The sequence below is a fragment of the Cynocephalus volans genome, chromosome 10 (genome assembly GCF_027409185.1).
Source record: "Cynocephalus volans isolate mCynVol1 chromosome 10, mCynVol1.pri, whole genome shotgun sequence".
NCBI classification, from domain to species: domain Eukaryota; kingdom Metazoa; phylum Chordata; class Mammalia; order Dermoptera; family Cynocephalidae; genus Cynocephalus; species Cynocephalus volans.
This window is the reverse complement of record NC_084469.1, coordinates 88,770,842-88,795,299: the sequence shown is the minus strand read 5'-3', so window position 1 is coordinate 88,795,299 and position 24,458 is coordinate 88,770,842. Positions and strand designations below refer to the sequence as shown.

Below are 24,458 nucleotides of genomic sequence, written 5' to 3'. Positions count from 1 at the left end.
AAGTCAGGGGGAGCCCTAGGCACCCCCAGCCCAGCTACCTTTCTTCCTCCTTGTGCTTCCTGGAGGCTGGCCTCCTTCCTCCTTGCTGGTGCCACATGCCCCGTGCATTTGCAGTGAATGCTTCTCTTCCCCCCACCTTGGTTTTGGGGTGCTGTGGGGAGTGGGGCAAGACAGAGGACCAGCCTAGAGCCTGGAGGGCATACCCATGCACAAACCAGCCTCAGACTAGCACGAGGCCCCTCGTGGAGCTGGTGCCCGTGACCTAGCTGGCAACACCATGGGAACATGGTTTGGGACGTGCTGGATGTGAGGGGCGAGGCAGCCCTCTGCCCACAGCCCTTGAAATTCTGACCCCAGGATGCTGTTGTGAGTGAGAACTGAGGGTCACAGAAGTAGCGGCTGATATTCACAGAGCACTTATGCGACAACCTGCAAAATGTGATTGTCATTCCCATTTCACAGGTGAGGCAGCTGAGGCCAGAGAGGCATGCCACAGTGTCCAGGGACCCTGTCACCAGGGCAGGCCCTGAGTTGGTTCGGGGTGGGGGGGGGCGTTTGTCCCTCAGTCAGACCTGGGTCCGATTGTTCTGTGTTCTGGGCTGTGGCCAGAGTGAGAGCTTGGTGTACCCTCGCCTCCTGACCACCTGTCGGTTCTAGGGGCCTGGGCAGCCAGAAGTGACGAGGGAGCAACGTGATGAGTCATGCACCTTGGGGCCTCTGCTTGGCCTCCACGTCTGTTTTCCATCATGTTAATTACATTGATTATTCATAAATTCTAAAACTGGCTTCTGGGGCCTCAGTTGACCAAGCACCCTGAGCTGTCACAGCTGAGGCTCCTCTGTGTTGGGCTTGCCAAGGGTCCCCTGTGGGTTTGAGTCAGGATCAGAAGTTGGCTCAACCATGTGACCCTTGAGTTTGGAAATGAAAACAAAGGATTCCCCGGCTAGGTGGCTTTCCGGCAGCTCCAGTGGCTAGCCCTTTTATCTTCACTGCCTGGCAATGCCCAGTGGGTGCCTGAGACTCTGCCACCTCTTTGTCCTGCCTCTTCCCCCAGCACCCTTTTCCAGCTAGTGCCTTTGATCTTTCCAGAGTCCTTGGTCCTGAGCCTGCTCTGGGGCTCCATCCCTGTGGGAGCTATGTCTCCCTCGGCTTCCTTTTCTCCAGGCTGTCCTCAAATTGTCCTCAAAATGTCCAATATTTGTGACATCCCCGAGTGCCCTGTCTCAGTCCTTCACTCTCAAAGCAGGCTTGAGGAGGGCTGAGCAAGCGCTGGACCTCACACGTGTCATGCTGGGCTTCCTGCTGCTCCACCTGGCTCTTTCTCGCCCTGTTCCCCAGGCCCTGTGACCACTTAGAGGGCATGACCTTTCCCCGCCAGTTTTGGATGCCCAGTTGAATGGGGTTGAGTTTTTACTCCCCCTCCCTCATCTACAATAAAGTTTCTAATTCTATGAAGTCTCTCCTTGTAGAAAGACCTCTGATGTTCCCACTTCTGAGGCCAAGGGAAGGCCTGATGTGCTTTTGTGCCACAGGATAGGTGTGGCTTTAGGAGAAGCCACTTCTGTCTGCTCTGCCAAAGATGGCAGAGTGACATGTGCCAGGCAGCCCCCAGGCCTGGTGACATACTCCTGTGCCTTGTGCGCAGGGTCAAGCCTCTAGGTTCATAAAGTGATGCACTTGAAATTTTCTCCCCTACCAGGGGAAAACAGCTAACAGAGATGCTGGAACAATTGCTGGAAAACAACTGGCAGCATCTACCAAAGCTGAGCAAGTTGTACCCAGCACCCCAGCAATCCTGCTTAGCATGCATCAGATGCACCGAAAGACACACACGAGAACGCTCTGTCCACAGACGAGGAGTAGTCTAAAGTGGGGTGGGGGATGGAGGAGCCCACTTACAGTGGGGATTAATTGTGGTGTGTTCATACAATGAGTACTGTCAGGCAGTGAGAATGAAAAGATTGTTGTTACACAAGAACATGGGTAGCAACTCTCAGGAGGGTAATGTCTAGTGAAAGAAGCCAGACTCAAAAGGGCCCGTGCCGTATCATCTCATTTATATAAGTTTCCAAGCTGGCAAAACTTTGGTGATGGGAGAATAGAGGGCGCGGGGTGGGGGCGGCGATGGAGCCCACCAGGAGACTAGAAATGTTCTGGATCTTCATCTAGGGGGTACGTTTATGAAATTTCATCAGTCCAGACACCTAAGATGTGTGCACTTTACTGGATGTATATATTTCAATAAATAGGTTTGCAAAAAAATTTACAAATTAGGGCTACAAAAAATTATAAGTCAGAGTCTAAGCAGAAAGGCTGCTGCATGTCTCATCCTGTCTCATCCAGAGTGGTCCTTATAACTTCCAAATTTATAGGCATCTCAGGAGCTGCAGGCTGACATGGTAAAATGAACATTTGTGTGCTTCCGGAATTATCCTGCTGGCCGATGACAGAAAGAAAATGAAAAGTTAAATGCAATTTAGGGAAGTACCGCCTGGGCTGTCTGTTAAGGCCAAGACCTGAATATTGAGTCTATTGCAAGCAATTATAAAAGGGACAGCACTTCTTAATGTTTCTCATTTGACAAGAAGGTTTTTAAATATGGGGCATTAGTTAATAAAAAGTCCCCAGAAGCCCATTGTAATATATTACCTAATTCCTAACAGTTCATAGCCACTGAAATACGTAAAAAGGGATGTAAAATTAATATATAGTCATTATTAAAATTGCCTTATAAATTAGTTAAGTCTCCTGGAGGTACAAAGTGGGCATCATTATTCTAAGAGAGTCTCAAGGGCTTTGGAGTGCCCCCTTCACAGGGAGAGGGAGCTCCGGCCCTGTGATTTAAGGATAAAACACCTGCTTACCCTGAAGAGCTGAGCACTAGCAACCAGACCACAGAAATGTCATAAAGAAGCTTCTTCTGTAGTTATTGAAGTTTCTGGGGGATGCTGGTGCTTTGAGGCATCACTGGGCATGTTCTGTGCCTAAGGCGAGGAAGGCCGGGAAAGACAGCCTGATTCACGTGCGGTGGAATTGGGGCAACGTGCGAGTGTTTGTGTAGCTCCTGGGGACCACCAGCTTGGCCCAGGACTGGTGGGGTAGGAACAGTTCCCTTAAAGTGTTTTCATCCAAGAACACCCAGCTGTAGGCAGGATGTGAGGGAAGGCCTGTCGCTATGAGCCAGCCACACCTGCAGGCTGCTACAAATGAGGGGCCGAGGTTCCTCTGGAGGACACGTGCATGTGTGTGTGTGTGGAAGAGAGAGATGGATAGAGAGACTTGGCTGATGTCAGGGCCACCATCTCCAGGCTATGGGTACTAGGGGCCCAGGAGACCCAAACTTCCTCCCTTTGCCATGCAGCTGTGCATTTAATTGGGGGTTTAGAAGCTGTGAATGGAAATCCATTCAGATCTGAGCTGTTTGCTAAATCTGAGTTTTCTGTCTGGGAGGATTTGGTGAATGTAATGTTTTATACATTCTAGGTGATTTGCCCTGTACCTGCTGGGTCTGTTCACAGTGACAGGCTCGTTTCCTGGAACAGCGCAGTCCTCCTGAGCAGAAAAGCTTCCTCTTGCTCCCTGGGGGATAGATATCCAGGGTTTTCCCAGCTATAGCACCAGAGGCAAACTTCCTTTTTAATTCAGTCCTTTAGAGCTGCACTTTCTGCCCCATCCTGCCTCTGGCTCCCTCCTCTGCAGTGAAAGCCTGAGTTGTCAGTGTTTCCCCTGGGTGGTGGGCTCTTTTTGCTTAGGTGGGTGGTCCACAGCATGCAGTGTGCATGGAGTGAGCAACCAGAGGAAGCAGGCAAGGCTGTTTTCCAACCTGTCTCTGACATCTCCAACTCATGCTACAGAAGGGATACATACCTCTTTGTGCAGACAGGTTTTGCCAGAGAATCTGATTACAGAGAAGAAAGATAAGTGGGCTTTGAAGCAGGACTGAGCAGGCATTCTTGTAGTTTGGATTCTCCAAACTACATACCAAGGAGCCTTTCCTACACAGTTTGTTTCTGAACCTGCTGGTGCGATGGAAAAGGTTGTAGGAGAAGGTTCAGGAGCTCTGGGTAGAGGAAGGGATGGGGATCCACTCTCTTCTAAGAGTGTGCCCTTACCTGGGAAGGTTTCTTCTTGGCCTCAGCCTCTAAGGGGCTCCTGTGGTTCCTAGGCTGGTGGTAGCCACTTTGGGTTTAATCTTCCAGTTTTGATCATGAGGCCAGGAAGCAGGAGAGGAGTGGTCCCACCCCTAGAGTTTGAGTGCCTGTCTACAGGCAGAGATGCTACCAATGGGTGTTAAGAGAGGGTAGGAAGAGAGAGTCTCTGAGAATGTCCCTCCTGCGAAAGATTTGTGCCACGGTGGCAAACGCAGAGGTGCAAGGTGGGAGATGATTAAGGACACATAGGTAGCAAGGATTTCAAATGCCTTGACTTGGTTAGAATCAGGAAGGAGAAGCTCTGCATCGTTTTCTGCTCCCCTCTCTAAGGGAAATTCTCTGCACAAGTCCTGGGATGAGGAGGACGTAACACCAGCCCTGGCTTCCAGGGGCACATGAGGCATTCAGACTTCAGATGGTCTCAACCTACCGTGGAGTTTACTGATATGCAGTCAGGAAGTATTTGGGCTGAAGTTGCTTATATTTTTTAATTTGCCCACAATGACAGTGTAGAAAACAGAGATTGTGGTCCCTAAAGTGAGGCTGAAGGTTCTTTAAGGTGCTCCGTGTGGGTGGCAGACGGCGTGCACTTGTGCCCCCTTGTGGCAGCTTTCTGGAGCCATCGTGGATCATGGCTGTGCTCATTTGAGAGTGTGGGTTGTGTCCCTGGCACAGCACGTGGGAGAAGAGGCTTGGAGGGGCTCATGGGGTGAGGCTAGGTCAAGGGAACTGGCCTTTGATAGGTAGCTTTCATTTCTTCCAAAAAATATCTTCAAAATGAAAATAGCTTTATTCTGATAAAAAGATAATACATATATGCCAGTAGGAAATTTAGTCAGTACAGAACATTATAAACAAGATATGAAAAAAATCCTGTGATGCAGAGGCTCACTAAGCCTAACCCCTGTTGCTTTAGCAAACAGGCTACAAGATCTCTCCAGGGGCACAGGCAGACAGAGTTTGATCTGCTGGGATCACACTGGGCAGAGTTTGTTCCTCCTTTGTGCAGTGGAAATCTCCTTCCATCAGTGAACTGGGGCACACCGAAGGGCTCCACCATAATCCGCTTATCCAGTCTTCCACTGGGACAGCCGGTGGTTCCTGAATTCCCGGTGTGAACGACTCTGTGACGATCAACCTTATCTAGCCATCTCTTGGGTGCTTAACTGATCATCTCTTTTGGGTAAATTGCTGCAAATGGAATTACTGGAGAGAATTTTGACACACAAAGCCAAACTTCTTTTCAGAAAAGTCGTTCTCCCCTCACAGCTGTGGCTGGTGTTAATGCCTAGTGAGCAGGCACTATGTGCTTCCTGGAGATTTTCTCATTTAGTCCTCTGAGTGGCATCCTCTCTACTTTTAGGACACAGGTGGGGAGGGCTTTAAGGAACTCAAGACCCCAGAGAGGACAGATGGGTCTTGTAGGAGCCAGGTGGCCTCTCTCCAGAAGCAGTGCTCTCAGCCGCTGTGCTGGACACCTGCCCCATAAGTGCCTGTGTGCCCACTTGGGCCTCAAGGTTAACTATTGTTTATATTATGATTCATCTTTACCAGTCTGATAAGGGAAAAGCAATATTCCCATCTGTCTGCACTTTGATTACTGGTGAGGTTAAACTTCTTCCTCAGGTATATCTTGGACATTTATTTACCTTTGGGACTTGTCTGCCATTTGTCCCATTTGCTATGGGGACATTTGTGGTTGGCTTACTGATCTACAAGAGCGCTTTATAATAGGGCTTTTCGTGGTACTGTTCTTTTTTTTTTTTTTTTTTCTCGTAAGGAGATCTTAACCCTTAACTTGGTGTTGTCAGCACCACGCTCAGCCAGTGAGCGAACCGGCCATCAGTATATGGGATCCGAACCCGGGGCCTTGGTGTTATCAGCACCGCACTCTCCCGAGTGAGCCACGGGCCGGCCCCCGTGGTACTGTTCTGTAGGCGGGAAATATTCTTCCCAATTGGATATACAGAAATTCCAAATGTAATTAGTCCTATTGATCCTTTCCTGTATAGTTTATGCCTTTGCGTAATTACCTTTGCATAATTGCCTTTTCTGCTACCTCATTGTAATTCAACTGCATATATTTTGTTCTGTCTTTATGATTTTATAATTTTGTTTAAAACATATTTCATTCAATTATGAAATATGTCAAACTCCAGTATGAATAGTATAATAGATACCCATGTATCCACACGGTTTCGTTTTTTATATTTAACTCTTTTATCTAAAATGCATTTAGGAATAATATGTAGACAAGGATTCTGGCTTTTCTGCCCACATAAAATGTCTGGTCAACCCACTGTCTTTGAAATAATGTCTTTGCCCCACTGATTTAAAATTCCACCTTTACCATGTTCTAAATTCCCATGTGTATTAGCGTAGGATAGCCTTTGCTGTGGTAACAACAAAAACCGAAGTCTCAGTGGCTCAGCACAGTGGAGGTTTATCTCTTGCTCACGCTGCAGTCAGAGTCTGGCCTGGTGACATTCCTCCAACACTGACTTCCATTGCCCCACTCCACCCCCTCTGGGAAGGGAGAGAGAGAACACAGAGAATTCACTCCCACTCTTAAAAGCCATGGCCTGGAAGTAGCATGTGTCCCTCCTCGTATTCCTGTTGGGGAGAGCTGGCCACATGGTGCCATGCTAACTGCAGGGAGGCTGAGAAATGTGCCCAGAGAGAGGAAATGGAGCAGTGAGCCACCAGGCCACTCCTAGGCAGAGGGATTTCAGGCTGTGTGTGTGTGAGAATGTTCTGTTTTAATCATTAGACATTTTCAGGCCAGCTGTGTCTGCCATCTGTCACCCTTTCATCTGATATCACTGAGGACCTACTGTGTGCTCATCACTGTGGCCAGCCCTGGGTATGGGTGACTTTGGCCTGCCTCTAGGAGTTCCCTTTGAGACTGGTAGGGAGAGGGTACAACACTGTGGTACAGCCATATGCCCAGCTAAAAGCTCTGCCAGGGGAGAGGGGTCATCTCTGAAGGCTTTTGGTTGTGAGGGGAGGGAGAGGCCACCTAAGGGAACCCCAGGGAGGTTCCTGGAGAGGGTGTCAAGCCTGGCATGCAGTGGACACAGGATGGTAATAACCAGCAATGAACAAGTGGTGAAGCAGCATGCTTTTCTCCTGGCTAGTGCTGGTGTTCACTGAGACCCCCTCCAGCCACCACTTCCTAGGTGGGCAGTTGGGCCAGGAGGGAACCTTGCTAAAGGCTAGCAGGTGGATGAGGTGGATAGTGAGGAGGGGGCGGCAGTAATCCTGGTGAGAGGGACCTGATAGGCTGTTGGCACTGGTGGGCTTGGGATGGGTGTAGGGATCTGGAAGGGAGAGCTCACGGTATGCCGGATGGTGTGTGGCTGCCTGGGCTCCCTGTGGGGCCCAGCAAAGCAGACGGAAAAACACAGCTTCCATAGGTGTGTCTCCCTCTTCCTGTCTTCCAGACCCCCATTTGTATCTGTGAATTTTCTGAATTTTTATGGGTGATTTGGTGGCTAGGCCGGGGAGTGGAGAGGTCAAGGGACTTGCCTGCCTTGTGGCTAGACAGGAGGTGAACAGACCCTCATCCCAGCACCACTGCTCCTGCCTTGGAGCGTGACTCTTGCGAGGCCAGGGGCAAGGAGGGCACTTCCTGGCATGGCTGATTTGCCACAGTCCAGTCACCATCAGCCAGGACCAGGGCTTAGATGGCCTGCAAGTACCCTTGCTGCCGTGCAGATCGCAGGGATGGGATTTCATATACGAAGAGCTCCTGCTGGCTGTCTGCTAGCTTTGGTGAACAGTGTTAGTACCATAAGGAAAGAATACATAACTTTGCATCGATAGGCAAAGAATAATTAAAATGTAATTAAAAGCATGAATTCTTCTAATTATTGGCTTTACATAATGTGTATTGCAAAACAAGACATCTGTTAAGGCTTTCTTTTGAATATATCTAGAAACCTAGAAAGGGTAGCATTTTAATTAAAAATGGATTATTTCAAAACCAGTTTAATCATCCTGTCATCAAAGGACTTAGACCTTATTAATTAGCTATTGATAAATAGGTTTACGTTACCAAAAATTTAAAGGCATGGGGGTTGTTTCTGGCATCCTCCGGTTGGAGGAGTATCTTTCAGAACCTGCCCTGTGTCTCTGGGATGTCAGCAGGAGAAAGGGTCAGGGCACATGAATTTTAAAATCGCCTTTCCATCCTCTGTGGATCCAAAGTGGACATCCTGCTGCAGCTGGAGGACAGATGGGCAGCAGCTGAGGCCCCCCGATAGGTCCTCCGGGGAGCTCACATGCAGAACCTGCTGGAAGCACCACTAGCCAGGCCACGCCCCCCAGCCCGACCCCCAGCCCACTCCATGCCTGGAGTGTCCCTGGCCGCAGCGCCCTCTCTCTTCAGGGCGGATCTTTCTGTAGGGGCAGCATGAGCACAACCTCATTTATCATCTTAAGTGGATAAAGACTTTCGAAGTGATAGTGTCCTTGTTGTTTCATCTGAGTGTGACTCAACATTTGGAGTCGTGAGTGGGGATGGGAAGCTTCATTAGGAGAGGGGCTTTCAGTAGTTCACATCCAACAGCTGGTACGCCACCATAAACTGCAGCCACATGCAGGGTGGAAAGGGTTCCACCAAGGACCCACCCGGCCTGGCCCTGCCAGACTGGGTCTCAGCCTCCCTCCACTGCAGGTTTGTATTAGTCCTGGGCTTTGTGGTTCCTGGACGCTTAGAAGAACCTCCTCAGAGAGGAGACATCTTTCACAGATATCTGGGGTTGCACCCTCCTGGCTAGGCATTCGTGTTTCTCGCTTCCTGCGAGTGGCTGGGGATCCTGGGCTGCAGTGACATGGGTCCTCCTGGGTCCCTCCAGCTGCACACTGACTTCTGGGTTGCCACTACCCCCTGGTGCCTGTATTCAGTGTCTGGGGCTGATGGGTACAGAGCCTGCTGCTGCTCCTTATCTCCCCATCAGAACCTTTAGCAGATGGCTGTTGGGAGGGAAACATGAGGCCAGAGTACATGGGGGCCCAGCCTGTGGGGACCACAGAATGCTGCCCAGAGCTGGGCCTCGGGATGGGGAGGGCAAGACAACCCTTCAGACCGCTACTTTATAAAACAGAGTTTCCCAGAGAAAGTTATATCTGACATGACACATTTATGAAATATTTTAAGATTGTAAGGCTGAGAAAGAGATTCGATGTTTAGAAATAAAGTAGCACTGGACTCTGTAAAAAGAAAACAAAACACCCTCCCTAGAGGGATTCAAAAAGCAAAGCATTTTTTTTCTCTAGAAGGAATGACTTGGGGATTCCATCCTGACCGTACTAGGTGGGACCTAGGGTCCTTTGTCTCCTGCAGATCCTGTATGTAGGGAGCTTCTGTTTGGTGGAGGATTTCAGATTTTGTTTCTTTCACCCTGGTAGTGGGGGAGCGGAGCTCATGGAATGGGGCTTAGTCGAGGCAGGTGGTGCCTCCAGGGTCCCTAGACGGAGTGGGGAGCTACCAGACGTGAGTGGTGTCTTACATCCATAGCCCCATGTCTTGCTGCATCTGAGAGAGATGGTCAGTACCCTGGCCAGGCTTTACCTAATGACCTGCCCTTATGATGAGCTGTTAAATCAGAAGGTGGAAATGCTGCCAAGTGAGACTCCTGCCAGGATTCTGGGCTTCAGGGAAGCGCCTTCCCCTATTAGTGGAGCAGAGCGCCCTCATAAGAGCTTGGCAGCTGCTTATCCGAGGTCCTCAGTGTCTGGGTGCCGGAGGTGGCTCTGTTCCCTGAGACTGCTTGGTACCTCAGGCACTAAGGACAGAGGGGCCCATTTGGCTTTTTGTCCACGGGGTCCACGCTGGCATGGTATCCCCAGGCTGCTGAGCTGGGGAGCAGAGCAGGCTCAGATGCAGGAAAGAACTTAGATTCTGTTTGAGATCATTACCAGCTTCCATCTGGGGACTTAGGGAGCTTCTGGGCCAAAGTCCTCCCATCCAGAACTAAAAACCAGGTTTTTCCTCAACCTTAGAGCAGAATTTCCCAGCATCAGTCATTAACATGATACCTTCAAAATTTCAGCCAAATTCTTGTCCGACCTCTACTGTTATCTATTTTTTTCCTTTAAATATATTTTAAAAGACAGCTTTTTATCCCTGTCATTAGTGAAACCCAGTATAATTTGCCATAAATGGAAGCTAACACCTTACCTAATTCATGAAGTAAATGTGTTTAGCAGTGTACCACGTAATGTCATCTCGTGGACTCTCATCAAAGGAAGCCCTTCCCTCCCCCACCCCCCCACCGTGCTCCTCCAGAAAGCCCCTGTGTACCTGGCTGCTTTCCCCTGTGCCTTCCTGGGGAGGACAGAAAGGGTCCAGGCGTCCCTGGAAGGAGAGAAAACAGCCTCTGGATCAAGCTGAATTCGCATTGTCTCCCGCCACCCTGGGAGCCTTTTGCTTCTCGATCACACGGTTTGAGGCTCCCTGGGCAGCATCATCCATTTTAAAGCGGGGCGGTTTTTTGTTTTTAGGACTGAGAAAGGTATTCTCGCTGTAGTTAGTGTGACTAGTGAGACTGGATCAGATGTAAGCAGATGTGATCCCAGAGTGAGGCAGACAGCAGTTGACAAGTTGTACGTGTGTTTACACAGCCCTTCCAGGGCCTTCCACGTTGGAGCTCTCTCACTTGCTCATGGGTGACAGTCCCCAGGTGGGTCTGGACTCACAGATCTAAAATTTTCCACTTGAGCCATGTGCTGTGGCCTCCCAGTTTCTTCCTCCTGTGTGTTGTCAACCTCCTGGGCACCTGTTGTATTCTGCCTTTGTCCACAGCTCCTGCCCCGGGTGCCCTGTCCCTCTTTCTGGGAAGCAGCAGAGAAGGCACTGGAGAGGGTCTGAACAGGGCCAGCTGCTTGGTGGAGGGTGGAACTTGCCCTGAAAGCCCCAGTGAGAACGGGGGACAGTTCCTGCGAAAGAGCAGACTCACCCCTGGTATGGAAAGGGTTCATCTTTCAGTGAGACAGCACTTCAAGCCAGGGTGCAAAGGGCAGCCAGTGAAAGAAAGTGAGATGGAGCTCTGCGCCATGACCGGCACCACAGTACATCCAAGACTGATTGATGAAGTCAGTATGAAAACCGTAAGCCCACAAGAGATGATAAAGTTTATATAATCATAGGGACAGGGAAGGACTTCTTAAATATAATTCCAAAGGAAAAAGCCATAAAGAAAAAAATTGAAAAGCTCTGACCAATAAAAATGTAAATTATCTGTCTAGAAATGCCATAAAGAAAATTAAAGAGCAAAGGGGAAAACTTGTTAGATAGATAGTCAAAACCACTGCCTAGTATCCTTCATATATAAATCCCTTATAGATCAATAAGAAAAAGATGAACATTCACATTTTTAAAAAAGGAACAAGACATTCAGAAAGGAAGAAATATGAGGAAATAAACATATAAGCGTGTTCAGACTTGCCAGTTCATCAATGAAACAGTGAACTACTTTTGTTTAGCCCACCACATTTCCAGTCCTGTGGGCAAGCGGGTCCTAGGGTGCACCACTCAGGGCCCTGAAAAGCTTTCTGAGTGTTCAGGGGTCTGTTTTGCAGAACATGCTCTGAGACTAAAAAATGTGCATATGTTCAGTAATTCCACTTCTAGGCATTTAGCCCAAAGACAGTGAAAAGGCATGTGGCTATGGGTGTCCATCATAACACAGAGGTGGAAGTGACCTAGTTATCTAACAGCATGCAGTTGATTAAGTAAATTATAGGCTGTGATGCTGCCCACACAACCATTTACTTATTCAATCACTCAGCAGAAATGGACTGAAACCTCCTATATGCCAAGCACTGTTCTGGGCTCTGGGATACTGTGGTGAAAAAAACATAAAGCCTCAGCCTCATGGGAGGTGAGGGAGGATGGATGGATGGATGGGTGGATAGACAGGTGATAAGTAGATAGATAGGTAGATAGAAACATATGGAGATAGAGAGATATGGATGGATAGATAGGGATGGGTGGATAGACAGGTAGATATGGATGGATAGATAGGGATGGATGAGTAAATAGGGATGGATGGATAGATAGGGATGGATGGATATGGATGGATGGATGGATAGAGATGGATGAGTGAATAGATAAACATGTTAGATTGTGATGATAGTCAAAGAAAGAGGGGGCTACTCTTTATCTTCAAGACTCAGGATGCCTCCCTGAAAAGGAGACATTAGAGGAGAGACATGAAGGAGGAGAGACTAAGCTGTGGCTCTCTGGGATGGTCACTCTGGGCGGAGAGAATAGGGCTCATCAGTAGCCCTGAAGTGGAGCTTGCCTGGTGGTACCAGGAGCAACAGGAGGTGGACTGTGAAGAGACAGATGAGGTGGAGGAGTGAGAAGGCGGTGGGTTGCTGGTGGGAAGCTAGGGCCTGGCTCAAGCAGAGGAGTTCTGCGATCCTACTCATATTGTTAAAGGATCCCTTTGTGGAGCATACTTTGTAGGGGACAAGGGCTGAAGCAGAGAGGCCAGCCAGACCCGAGAGAAGAGGAGATGGTGGCCCGCAGCAGGGAGGGAGTGGTGGCGGTGGGGAGAAGTTGTCAGACTCTGCATATAGTGATATATTGAAAACAAAGATAGCATAGACATGTATTTGTTGGGAAGGAAAATGTTCTTGCTTCGGCAAGAAACAAGTGAAACTGCTGGGCCTCGCCCCGGACCAGCTCAGTATGAGCCTGTGCATAGGTATGGAGTGGAAGAAGTTATAAGACAGTGAATACATGTGGACATGACTACTTGGAAACAGTGTTGGGCTTTGTCCACTAAGACTGAACAAAGTTCTATGACAGTATTTCCACACCAAGCTGTTTGCTCAACAGAGATGCATGCACATGTGCTGCGGAAGACTGGACAAGAACGTCCACGGCAGCACTGTTCATGACAGCTGTGATCTGGAAACAACCCGAACATTCACCAGTGGAAAACTGGAGAAATACACGGGAGTGTCCTCACCCAGCAGTGAGAACGAACGAGCAGCTACCACCCACTACCCGGCCAGATCTCACAAACGTGGTACTGAGCGGAGGGAGCCAGACACAAGAGATGTCATATTGTTTGGTTTCATTTACAGGAAGCTCAGAAACAGGCCAAACTAATCTGTGGTGTTAGAAGTAAGGCCACCCACAGGGAGGAAGAGTGCCGGGTCCACGGGTGTGCTCAGTTTGTGCCAGTTCGTTGTGCTGTGTCCTTATCATTTGGGTCCTTTTCTGTATGTATGTCATATTTTGGTAAAAAGGTGACTTTTTAAAAAAGTTTATAGTTAATTATTATTTTTAAAATCTGTTTATGTATAAAAAAATACTTAACAAAATATTTGATAGAGGTTACCTCTGGGTGATACGATTATGGGTGTTTTTTTTTTTTTTTTCTTTGTGTAGAAAATTTCTAAGGTCTCTTCCATATATATAATTTAAGTTTACTAGCAGTCTGACGTGGCCAGGGCTTTGACAATTGAGGAGGAGATATAATGTTTTCTCTGGTAACTGATACCAAAGAACTCAGAAACTCAACCTAATCAAGCATGTCAAGAATAAAGGGGAAGATTTGTTAATTGAATGTCATGTTATGTCCTCGGTTATGCTTAATACAAGATAGGCAATTTAGAATTCCCAATTATCCAATTAAAATTCTAATTATCTCATACCTTGATAAGGAAGCTCAGGAGAGAGGGTGAGCTGCTTCTCTCTGTTGCTCCCGTCTTCCTGCCGTGACTGCTGCAGTCGTCACTGCTGCCCTTGCCTCTGGTTGGGGGATCCTCCTCTCCCGGGTCCTCTGCATCCCAGCGGCCTCTCCCGGAGCACCAGCCCTTCCTCTTCACCAGCCGGCCTGGGGTACCTTCGCCCAGGACTGGGCGGGGCCGGTTTGTCTTTGCAGACTCATTTTGGCTCAGTTTGGGGCTGTGCACAGGTGTGAGGTCAGGGCCCTGGAAGATGTCAGCCATGATGTCATTCACCACCAGTATTTACAGAGCACAAAGCCTTTCCCTGCATGACCTCCTTACATCCTCCCAGCAAGCCCCGAGGCAGGTGCTTTCTAGCCCCCCCCCCACTGACAAACCTGAGGCCTTGGAGGCATCCAGGGCAAGACCATAAGCTTTGCAGTCAGAAACCCTGCATGGACTCCAAGCCCAAACATGGATTTGATGGGTTCCCTGACCACGGCACATCATCGCTCTGAACTGCAGTTTTCTCACTTGTGAAGTAGGAAAACCTCTCCTCCCTGAAAGGATTGTTGTAAATGCTAAGTGCCACAGGTGGCTGTCCAGTTTTTCTTCTTGAAGTGGCTATATAACCTGCCCAAGCAGGCAGCGGGGCCTGAATTGGGTCACTGCAGGAGTCCCAGGCCCTGCTCGCCCCCTCCCCTCCAGCACAGACCCTTAGATCGAAGGTGATGTGGCGGGTGGCCTGGGCAGCCAGCAGGACTCGAGGAACCTATCTTCACTGGGTTGCCTGTGTCCACACAGGCCCATGATGCCCAGCCCCGCGTGACCAGGCTGGCCAGGTCTTCGGGAAGTCCTGGTGGGAAGGCGTTGCTCCTGGTCAAGCAGTCTCGGGCTTATGGCCGGGACCAGGGTGGGGGCAGTGGGAGGAGGAATGAATGAGGAGACTTGAGGGGCACTGGGCAGCAGAGAAAGTCGCTGAAGGCAGAGATGCCACCACAACTACTGCAAGAGGGCCTGTGTTCTTGATGATGCTGAGTCAGAGCAAGCAGTGCTGTGAGGTTCTGGCCTTCCGAGAGCACCAGTTTTATTCGTAATGTGTTTCTGGTTTTAGTCTAGGGCTTTATGTCAGTCCCTTCTTGGTGACATATCATGTGAATGCTACTTGCTCATTTAAAACACACTCAGATGCTTGGAAGTGGTTCATCCCTAGCTTTCTTGGGGTCTGTCCTCAGCCTGGGGCCTAGGGGGAGAGAGGCACAGGCCAGCCCCTGGCTCACCACTGCATCCTGGTACCTGCCCTTGAGAAGGCCCATGGAGAACATGTGCTGAAGGAGCTGGGACCCTCCTGGGAGTTTGGGCAGTGACTGGACAGGTGGCTGGAGCCACCCAGGCAGCAGTTATGAAGTAGGGATGGGGGCTCATCTGCCTGGTGCCTTCTCATGACCTGCTGGTCACCCCAGAAGAAAGGGGTGGAGCATCCAGCCTTCGCCTGGGATTTCAAGGATAATTTGGTGTGTGCTTCTGGTTCCATGTGAAAGAAGTTCTCCTGCTCACTCCACTGGTAGAAACATCTGGTTTTGGCCCGAGGTCCTCGCAGCTGCTACTTCCACCTTAGGAAAGCACAAGACACTCGTGTTCAGCCTCAAGATGGATCTCAGGGTTCCTCTCTGCAGGACTGCACTTTCCTCACCCTGAAAAGAATTTTCCTTCAGTAAACAGATAGGTCTTCCAAAGGCGTATCACGTTCATTATGTAACTAGGGCATTTTAAAAAAATATTTTCAAAAAATTTTAATTTATCAATGTACAATGTAGTTGACTTTTGTGTCCCTTTACCAATTCCTCTTTTTCCCCTGCTCCCCCCCATCAACATCATATCTGTTCACTAGTCTTCACGACACATAACTAGGGTCATTTATACCCAGAAAGTATCATAGCCATTAATGAAAATAAATGTGAATTAAGAGTAATTCGGTGCTGAGACAGCGATATCACGACCCCAAACATCACGAGCCACTTCACCCTCCCCCCACCTTTTCACCTGCTCAAGGCCCTGGTACCTACCTGAGGTGTCTCCTGGCCCAGCTCTCTGTGAGGGCAGAGGGGAGCCGTGAAGGGATGTTGGCCTGAGGTGCCCTTTGTCAAGCAGGAAGCCTGTGTCCTGGGAACTGGTGCAGAGGACATGCCTCTGTGTTGTCTCCGAGAAACGTCCTGGAGATTCCAGGCATGTGTCAGCCTGCAAACGGGGCTGGCGATTCCCGTAGAGAACTTGGCTGTGCGTGCGAGAGTGGGTGTCAGGCCGTGGAGCTGCACAGGCTCTGTTTGGGTTTAAAAGAATAGCCAAGAGGCTGTTTCTCAAAGCCTGGCACTGGGTTCTCATGGTCTCTCCTGCCACCTGCAGGAGGGATCCCTGTTCTGTGAACTCCTTCAAGGCCTCTAAGCAATGACAGTGGTGGCTAGCATGTCCTGTACATAGTGCTCATTGTGTGCCAAGCACAATACTATGTATTTCATGCATATTAAACCATTTACTTGGCATAGAGCCCTGGGAGGGAGGTACCATTATCACATTATCACTCCCATTTTACAGGTGAGGAAACTGAGGTATGGGGAGGCCACACATCTGGCAAGTGAGAGAGCCGGGGTTTGGCTTCAAAGTCAGTGTTGAGCAGTGCCCCAGTAGGCTGGGGGTGTGGGGCCCATAGCAAGCACTACAGGACAGGGACTGGGGTGGGGACTTCTCAGCCCCATGCTCGACCCCACCCAGCTTCGTAAACCCATGTCCAGACCACCCCCTTTCCTGAACTCTCTGCTCAGCTGAGTGGGCTCCACCTCCCCTGCCTAGCTTCCCTTCATGCTCCTGTGCCTGGCCCAACCTCCCCTCTCCACCTCTTGAAGACCCAAGGTCCAGCTGATGCTCACAGCTTGCACTGATAGCTGTCGACACATGCTGCCTGGGGCAGCCCTGCCATTACCTTAGACTGCTAATGCATTTTATAGGCTGTGGCTTATCTTGTTAGATAATCAGCCTCCGAGAGCAGGAGCTGGGCCATGTGCCCAGGAACACTCCATGGCTCGATTTGCAGGTCCTGGGGGAGGCCCAGTGATGCTGTCCCTGGTGACGCCATCCTTGCAGATCTGGGCCTGGGAAATTGCAGTTGCTGCCTCATTAGTCATCTCAAGGCTCTGACAAATGGGCCTGCCCCTCTGTCGCTGCAGTGACTCCATCTGCCTCATTATTCACAGCACAGATTCTCCCAGGTTATTTAAGAGGTCTCATTTATGCCTTGGTACAAAGCATCTTCTACCCGAGTCTTGCTTGGGAAAAATTTATAGGCAAGGATGTGAGAAGAATGGCCGTGCCGGGAAGAGCTTCAGAGACCACTGAGCAGCAGGGTGTCTGGGAGGCTGGTTGGGACGTCAGCAGGTCCCAGCCCTCCATCTGCCCATAAGGAAGCCCCTTCCTGCTGCGGGGGGCGGCGGGGGTGCTGGGCCAGGAGCCTAGTCAAGTGCGCCCCACCCTCATCCTCCTTCCAGGCAGCAGGAGGGATGGGGGGTGGGGTTGGGGTGTTAGGCCCAGCTCAACACTTGTGCTGCGTGTGTGAGTCACAGATTTATTGAAAGCAGGTGGAGATGGTCGCAGGGGTGACGACACTCTTGCCTGCCTTGCTGCCTGATGTACTCTGACAGACTGTTCATTTCTACAGTTTTTATTTTGGTTCTGGTTCTTTGTAAAGTCTGCCTGTTCTTTTCTTATACTGTCCTTTTAGGTGTTATTTTATGTGTTCAAAGTCTCTGTATGATTATTCTGTTATCGGAAATTCTTGGGGGGTCTCATCTTTCTGTTTTTTGTGTCTGACAACTCTTTTGGATTATCTTCTCATGTGTTTTGTCATTTTGGATTGGAAGCTCACCTTGTGTTTGTGTGTGTTGGGAGGGGTGAGGAGGGTATGCAGGGTGTGGTGTGGGGGAGGAGTGGTGCATGTTTGGGAGTGCTCTGAGTGCGTTTATGCTGTGTATGTGTGTGCACGTGCACGTGCACGTGCATGTGCAGCCTGGCTGCCTGGGTTGAGGGTGTGGCCGCCCAGCTGGGCTTTGTGTAGGCTCCTGCCAGGTGCTCCAGGTATCACAGCCAGGGATCAGGTTTTTGATAATTTCCTGGCTTGGGAGTTTTCAGACCATGAACTAAAACCCATGGAAGACAGGCCTGTGCTCATGAATTCTGAGGGGATATTTTTGATTTCCACCCAGGCTCAGGCAGGCTTCCTGGTTGTCTCCGTTGTTGCTGGCGAATTTATTTCAAGTCCACCCTTTCATGTGGGTGCATCAGGTGCACGTCCCGACTTTATATGTAGTGGGGGCTCAGTTCCAGCCCCCCACCTCTTATGTCCCCAAGCCCTTGTTCCTGTCCCCACGTGGCCATCACAACCAAGGCTTCTAGGCTGCCAAGACCGGCAGCTCCGTCCTCCTTTCTGGCCTCATTTTTCTTCCTGTCTTATGAACTTGGGTCTGCTTGTTGTATTTTACACAGCACCCCTGAATGTTGGAGGTGGGAGGGTCTCTGGTGTACTGCTTCATCATCTGGTGTACTGAGGTTCCAGAGGGGCTGACTCGACTGGTAGCCTATGGCAAAATTTGGCCACAGCCTTGGGTCAGCCAGTAGTTAGCCCTGTCCAGTGATGAGCCAGCTGGACCCCTTGTCTGGTCACAGTTGGCCATGCTTTCCCCAGGCATATAGAGGAGTCTTTGTGAAGTGTCCTTTGTGGCTGCCTCAGTGTGTGAGCCATCCGTGGGAAGTCAGGTCAGTCTCTGCCACAGCCTGTTCTCATGGCCTGTTCTTGCCCCTGGTCATCCCAGCTGTGTGGGAGCCTTGCGTGGCCTCTGTGTCGAGCATGTGGCCCCAGTTTGCAGCATCCACTCCTCAGTCCTCACCCCCTGAAGATCAGAAATGTGTCAGACTCACATCTATCCACAGACCCCTGAGCCACCACACTTGGGTGGTTGTGTGTGTCCACAGCCCAGGCCCAAAGTCCACAGGAAACATGGGCCCATTATGGACACCTGTTATTGCCACCAAAGCACCAGTGTGTCCTCAAGTCATGTTAGAAAAGATGACTTAAAACAAAATTAGGTGCTGAAGTCCCGTGTGAAGAACTTCATACCCTTTTAGGATAGAGTGAATTTGCAGCACACGGTATTTCTCCTCCTCTTTCAACTCTTCCTTATGGTGTGTGGGACTATTGATGTGGCTGGCAAAAGTGACCAGTGTCAGGCTGTGATATGTGGGTGAACACTGGGCAGCCTTTCCTTAGTTTGGTGCTTCCGTAAGCTCTGCCTTTTCTTACCCAGCAGCCAGGGCATACGAAGAAGGCTATCTCTACTGAGTGGACTGTGCAGTGGGCAGACTTGCCACAGGCAGGGAACCGAGCCCACCCCTGCTGCCTCCCCTTTCTGGTAGAATGTGCTTGTTCGTCTGCACATGCGGATGGCCCAGGAGCTCCCCTGTCTGTCATTGAAGCCAGCTAGTCCAGTACAGTCTGCATGTCACCTGCCCCAACAGAGGTCCACGGCCCCCAGCACCTCGAGAATGACTGTGTGACCCTCTGAGGTCTACTGTTGGGACAGTGCCACATCTCTCATAGCTCAGGGAGCACCACAGCTCCATGGCATGGCTCGGGCTTCTTCTCGGGCTATACTGGAGTTCCGCTCGTCTAGGGAGGGAGCCAAGGATGTGTGCAACTGGTTGCTGAGGCTCCCATCCAGGGCTTCGCCCAGGAGGGCACTGGCCTCTGTCCGCCTTGGAAGGAACGTGCCTGGGCTGTGGTCCTACTGGGCACTGCAACTTGGGTCTCACTGGCCCTGTACCCTCTTGGGACTGAGGCAGAAGCTGGTGGCAGCTGCCTTACTGCTCCCATCCTGACTATGGGCGCGGCTGAGGAGGGGAGCCCGTGCCTTTCTGCGCCTGCCTCACGGTTCCTAAAATTCTTTGTGTTGAGGAAATATTTCACTCGCGGATACCTAATTGTCCTGTGGGGTTTGTAAGGCAGGTCTGAAAGCCGATTGAATACAGCAGAACTGTTCCCTGCATGACAGCTACTTCATACGCAATCATAACAATTATATATAATTTGTGTTTACACTGCCTGGAAGATTAAACTCCTCATACAGACATTCTCTAAAACAGGCTTAGGGCGTGCAGGGTAGGACCGCCCTTGGGCATGCACATGAGAGCAGCCTTCAGTGTTCTGAGGATGGCTGTCCTGGTGGTGGCAGGGGTGGTGAGGGCCACCTGGGCCTGCTTCTCAGCCAGGGCCATCAGAGGGCTGGGCTGAGCTGGGGCAGGGTAGGGAAGCTATCACCTGGGCCTCAGGGAAGGGGTAAGGGCAGCTGCCCACCGTTGTCCCCTCACAGCTGGATTCAGCAGAGGCACATACCTGGTGTGCCTGGAAGCCCAGGGTAGAACCTGGGGAGCAGCTCAGTCCCTCTCAGCTCAGAGTCCCATGCAGAAATGAGTCCCCATGGTCCTGGAGCATATGATGGGGGAGGGGTGGGGTCCTAGCTGCTGCAGAGTTCTGGGCAGCATGGCCTCCTCAGCACTCAGTGCTGCTGGTGTGGTGTTGATGTAGCCAGTCAAGTCCACCAGCCCCTGCAGCCATCTCCAGGATCTACCCCAGGGGAGCAAGGTGGAGAGACAGCCTGCTGCCCCTTGTAGACTGTAGACACTGGCTTGTTCCCAGGCCTTGGCCAAGGCTGGGTCATCCATCATCTGACCTGTGCGTCATATTGCCCAGCTTGCAGGGCTCTGCTGACATTCTGCTCTCCTGGAGGCCTCCCCTGGCACTGCTCTGGGCTCAGCCTGGGGGCAGGGGTCTTGTCTTTCCCTCCAGTCCTTGCTCCTGCCCCCCCTGCTTAGGGGTAGGAACCTGTCCAGGGGCCCAGCCGTTTCGTTGCTTGTCCCATGTAGGAAGAAGCAGGGCCTGTCCCCAGACCCTGTATCTCTCCACCTCCATGGAGGCGGTCCTCCTCCACCCCATCTGTAGGAGAGCCTGCACCTCGCCCCTGCCTGCCCAGCAGCTCCTACTCCTCTTGCCCTGGGTGAGCACAGGACAGTGCTGGGGCCAGAAGTGGTCTTGTGGTCCTCCCTGGCCATGTGTCCAGTGCCCCCTGGTGGGCTAGGTCATGGCCACTGGACACAGAGTCACAGGGAGACTCCCCCCAGCCCTGCAGAAACGCATGTAGGCTCTAACAGTCCCGTCTGTCCTGACGAGCCTGGGAGGCGGGGCAGCCCCATAGCAGTGGAGGCTGGCGAGCTTCTCTGGCAAGTGGCTGGGCCTGCTGGACCCCCAGCCTCCTCCCTTGCTCTACACCAACCTCTGTGGCCTGTGGTTGACCCGGGGCCCCAGGCGACAAGCCTCACAGACTCACGCTGGGGAGCTCAGGCCTTCTTAGGCTACCCAGCAAAGCCAGGTGTGGGCTGAGAATTTGTATTTGGGGCACATAGGGCTGGGGTGGGAGGCGCGCACACTCCAGTGACTCCACCCTGACCTGTCTCTCTCCCTTCAGTTTCTTCGAGCACTACTGCTATTCCCGGGGCGGCATGCGCCACAGCTCCTACACCTGCGTCTGCGGCAGGTAAGCGGGGTGTCTTGGGTCATGTAGGAGTGACCATGGGAGGGTAGGCACTGAGTGAGTGAGGGGCTCCATCTCCCCCCAGCTTAGATGCACTTGCTTGCCCACACATACACACCAGTGCCCGCAACCCAAGCTTTGTACTCACTTTCCCTTTCTAAGGCTCTGGGAGCTGAGGTTGCCTCTGCCTGCAGAGCTTGGTGCTAGGTGGAGGAGAATCCTGGACCACCCACTGCACTGCAGAGGGGCTGCCTGATGCTCCTCCCTCTGTCCCCAGCTGGTGGGCATAACAGCTTAGCACAGGAAGGCCACTCCTTCTGAGGCCACTGCTGGCCTTCCTCACCCCTCTGCATGGACACACACAGCATGCGGGGACTGGGCTGGCCGTGAGCTCAGGCTGGGCAGCTTCTGTGCACATCTGGGGTGGGCGTGGAAGCAGCTTTGTTGGTGCAGGAGGCAGCAGCTGTGTGTCTGGCACTGTCGATCTGACTGTGTGGGGACCATCACGGTTGTGGGTGGGTATCACTCGAGGTGTGTCCACGTGAGTTACATTGTGGCTGGAGGGCTCTGTTTGTGTGTCTGTATGTGTCTGTGCATGGCTAGGTGTGCGTGGAGGCACACACATGGTAGAAATGACCACAAACACGGGCAGCTCATGGCCATGAATATGCATTACTATCATCTCTGGGGGCGTACACAGCTGTGTGGCTACGTGTGTCTCTGTAGATGTGTCAGCACCACACATGTCCTGGCTATGGGTGGGCCCCTCATCTCCTGGACTCACCCCTGCTATTCTCCCCTGCTCAGCCAGGGCTCTGGCCCTTGGGTCTGGCCCCTGCCCAGCCAGGCTGGAGCCGGGAGCTCTGTGGATGTGCGCATCCTCAGACATGAATAATACATATGAGCATCTCAGTCCTTGGAAATGTTCTTCTCTGGTGGATAGAGAGAAAAATCATTATTTCTACTTTTATGATTCCTGAGGCTCCCGAACGAGGCCGTAAATATTACACCCAGGTGTTTTTTTTTTTTTTTTTTTCCTTTGGACAGACTTACAAGTTCTTTTTTCCTTAAAGGCATCGCTTATTAGGGAAGCTCTCTAGCTCTTCTCTGCAGCCCAGCCAGGACTCTGGTGTGGCTCCTGAGATAGTCGGGGCCCTTCTCATTGAGCCCCTCTCTCTTTAGCCACCAGGAAAGGAGGGCTTCCTTGAGTCCCTTCCCCAGGACACAAATTCAGGCTCTCCATTTCCGTTCTATACACATGCTGCCCATACCATGCCCACATCCCCAGCCCAGAGTAGCTACCTGAGCAGCACTCACAGCCAGGAAGCCCTGCAGGTGGCACTGCCATCAACCATGAGCCTGGCCGCCAGCCATGTGGCTGTGGGGAGCCGGGGCTGCCAGGTCTCCCCTCCCCCCCCCGCCTCAGGCTTAGACCTGGTCCAGCTGCCCCTGGGCCTCTGCTGGAAAGTGGACAGTACTGCCTGAGGGGCAGGGGATGGGGCACCAGCCCCCAGGCCTGCTGGGTGAGGATGGGCAATTGACCACCCTCCCCTGGTTCTTTGCAGTGGCGAGAACTCAGCCGTGCTACACTATGGACATGCTGCGGCACCCAACGACCGTACGATCCAGGATGGAGACATGTGGTGAGTGAGGCTGACCCCTGGTGCTGCCCCGGCCCTCCCTCTGCATGTAAATAGCCAAGCCAAGGCAGGACTGAACCTCAAGGTCAACCCGGGGTCTCTGGGTTCCTGTCCTGAGAAGGCTGAACAGCAGGGTCCCCAGGCCAGCTCTTGGCTCAGACTTCTCTGCCCAGGCCATCGACCTGCGTGGTACCTTCTCCAGGACCAAAAGTCCACAGGGGAGCATAGAGAGACAGGAGTGCAAGACAGGGGCCCCTGTGGCTTCCCATGGGGTCATGGGATGGTGGCTCTCTATGGAGGTCCTGGAATGCCCAGACTGTCCTCTCCAATCAGTAGGCACCACATGCACATCTCTATCTCAGTGCAGAAGGGTGGAGCCCCTCAGTTTGGAGCAGGGAAAACCCTAGGGAGCCTCCTGTGCTCTGAAGCCTGCCAGCCTCAGCCACAGGACCCCTTGGTGTATGCAGCTACTCGCAAGTCAGAGGTGGCGCTTGCCCCCCAGGCTGGCTGCAAGGCTTTCCTGAGCAACATTGCTTTGCTCACAGCTCCTCGCAGAGACCATGACACTGCAGATGTGGGCAGGTCCTGCGGCCCCCACCCCTCTGAGAGCCCCCCTCCTTTTGGAGGGGTTGTGATCCTGCTCACAGACCCCTGGCATGTAGGGCAGAGCACGCTGGGCCACTGACCCAAGGTTTGGGGAGGGGTCTGTGAGCGCCTGCAGACCCGAATCCTCAGTCACTAGGCGCTTCCGCCTGTCCTCTCTGCCATCCAGATGTCAGCCAGGGCCAGCCCTGGCACTGCTGGGCTACTGAGAGCCACCCAGATGATGGTGCTGCCCTGGGGCTAGGCCACAAGCCATGTGGGGCTGCCCTGTCTTGGACTTCAGACGCTTTGCTGTGGTCACTGACCAGCAGATGGGGGTTCCCTGTCCTGCCTGGCTGTTTGGCACCTTTTCTTCTATTGCTGATGCTCCTGAACAAGGCTCCCTCAGAGCCCCATGGCGGTGTGGCTTCCTCTCAGGTTGGTGCAGTGCCTGGAGGGGCTCAGCTCACTTCGGCCTCAGCTGCCCTGATGTGCACACTCCCAGAGTGGCAATGGCTGCTGGACCTGGCCTCCCCCGGGTGGGACTCGCCTTGCAGCAGGGAGCAGCGGGAACCTGCACCCACGTCCACCGAGGGGCGTGAGTGCACATGCACAGACCTACAACATGACCAGATGCCCAGAGAGATGCTGTGTTCTTAGCTGTTGCTGCCAAGTGTTTGCAGGAACCCACTCAATACCAGGGTCCTCCCTGTCCGCAGGACACACTGGTACCATGACTGGCCACAGTCGCTCTGCCCAGTGTC

At 51.9% G+C, this 24,458-nt stretch overlaps 1 protein-coding gene across 1 annotated transcript in view; it reads left to right on the top strand.

Annotated features, from left to right (window-relative positions):
• PEPD (peptidase D) overlaps positions 1-24,458 on the top strand; it is a 120,640-nt gene that overhangs the window by 72,114 nt on the left and 24,068 nt on the right. Inside the window, exons 10-11 of the mRNA XM_063110564.1 lie at positions 21,407-21,475; positions 23,038-23,115. Coding sequence (XP_062966634.1) covers positions 21,407-21,475; positions 23,038-23,115 — 147 coding nt within the window. The remainder of the gene's footprint in view (positions 1-21,406; positions 21,476-23,037; positions 23,116-24,458) is intronic.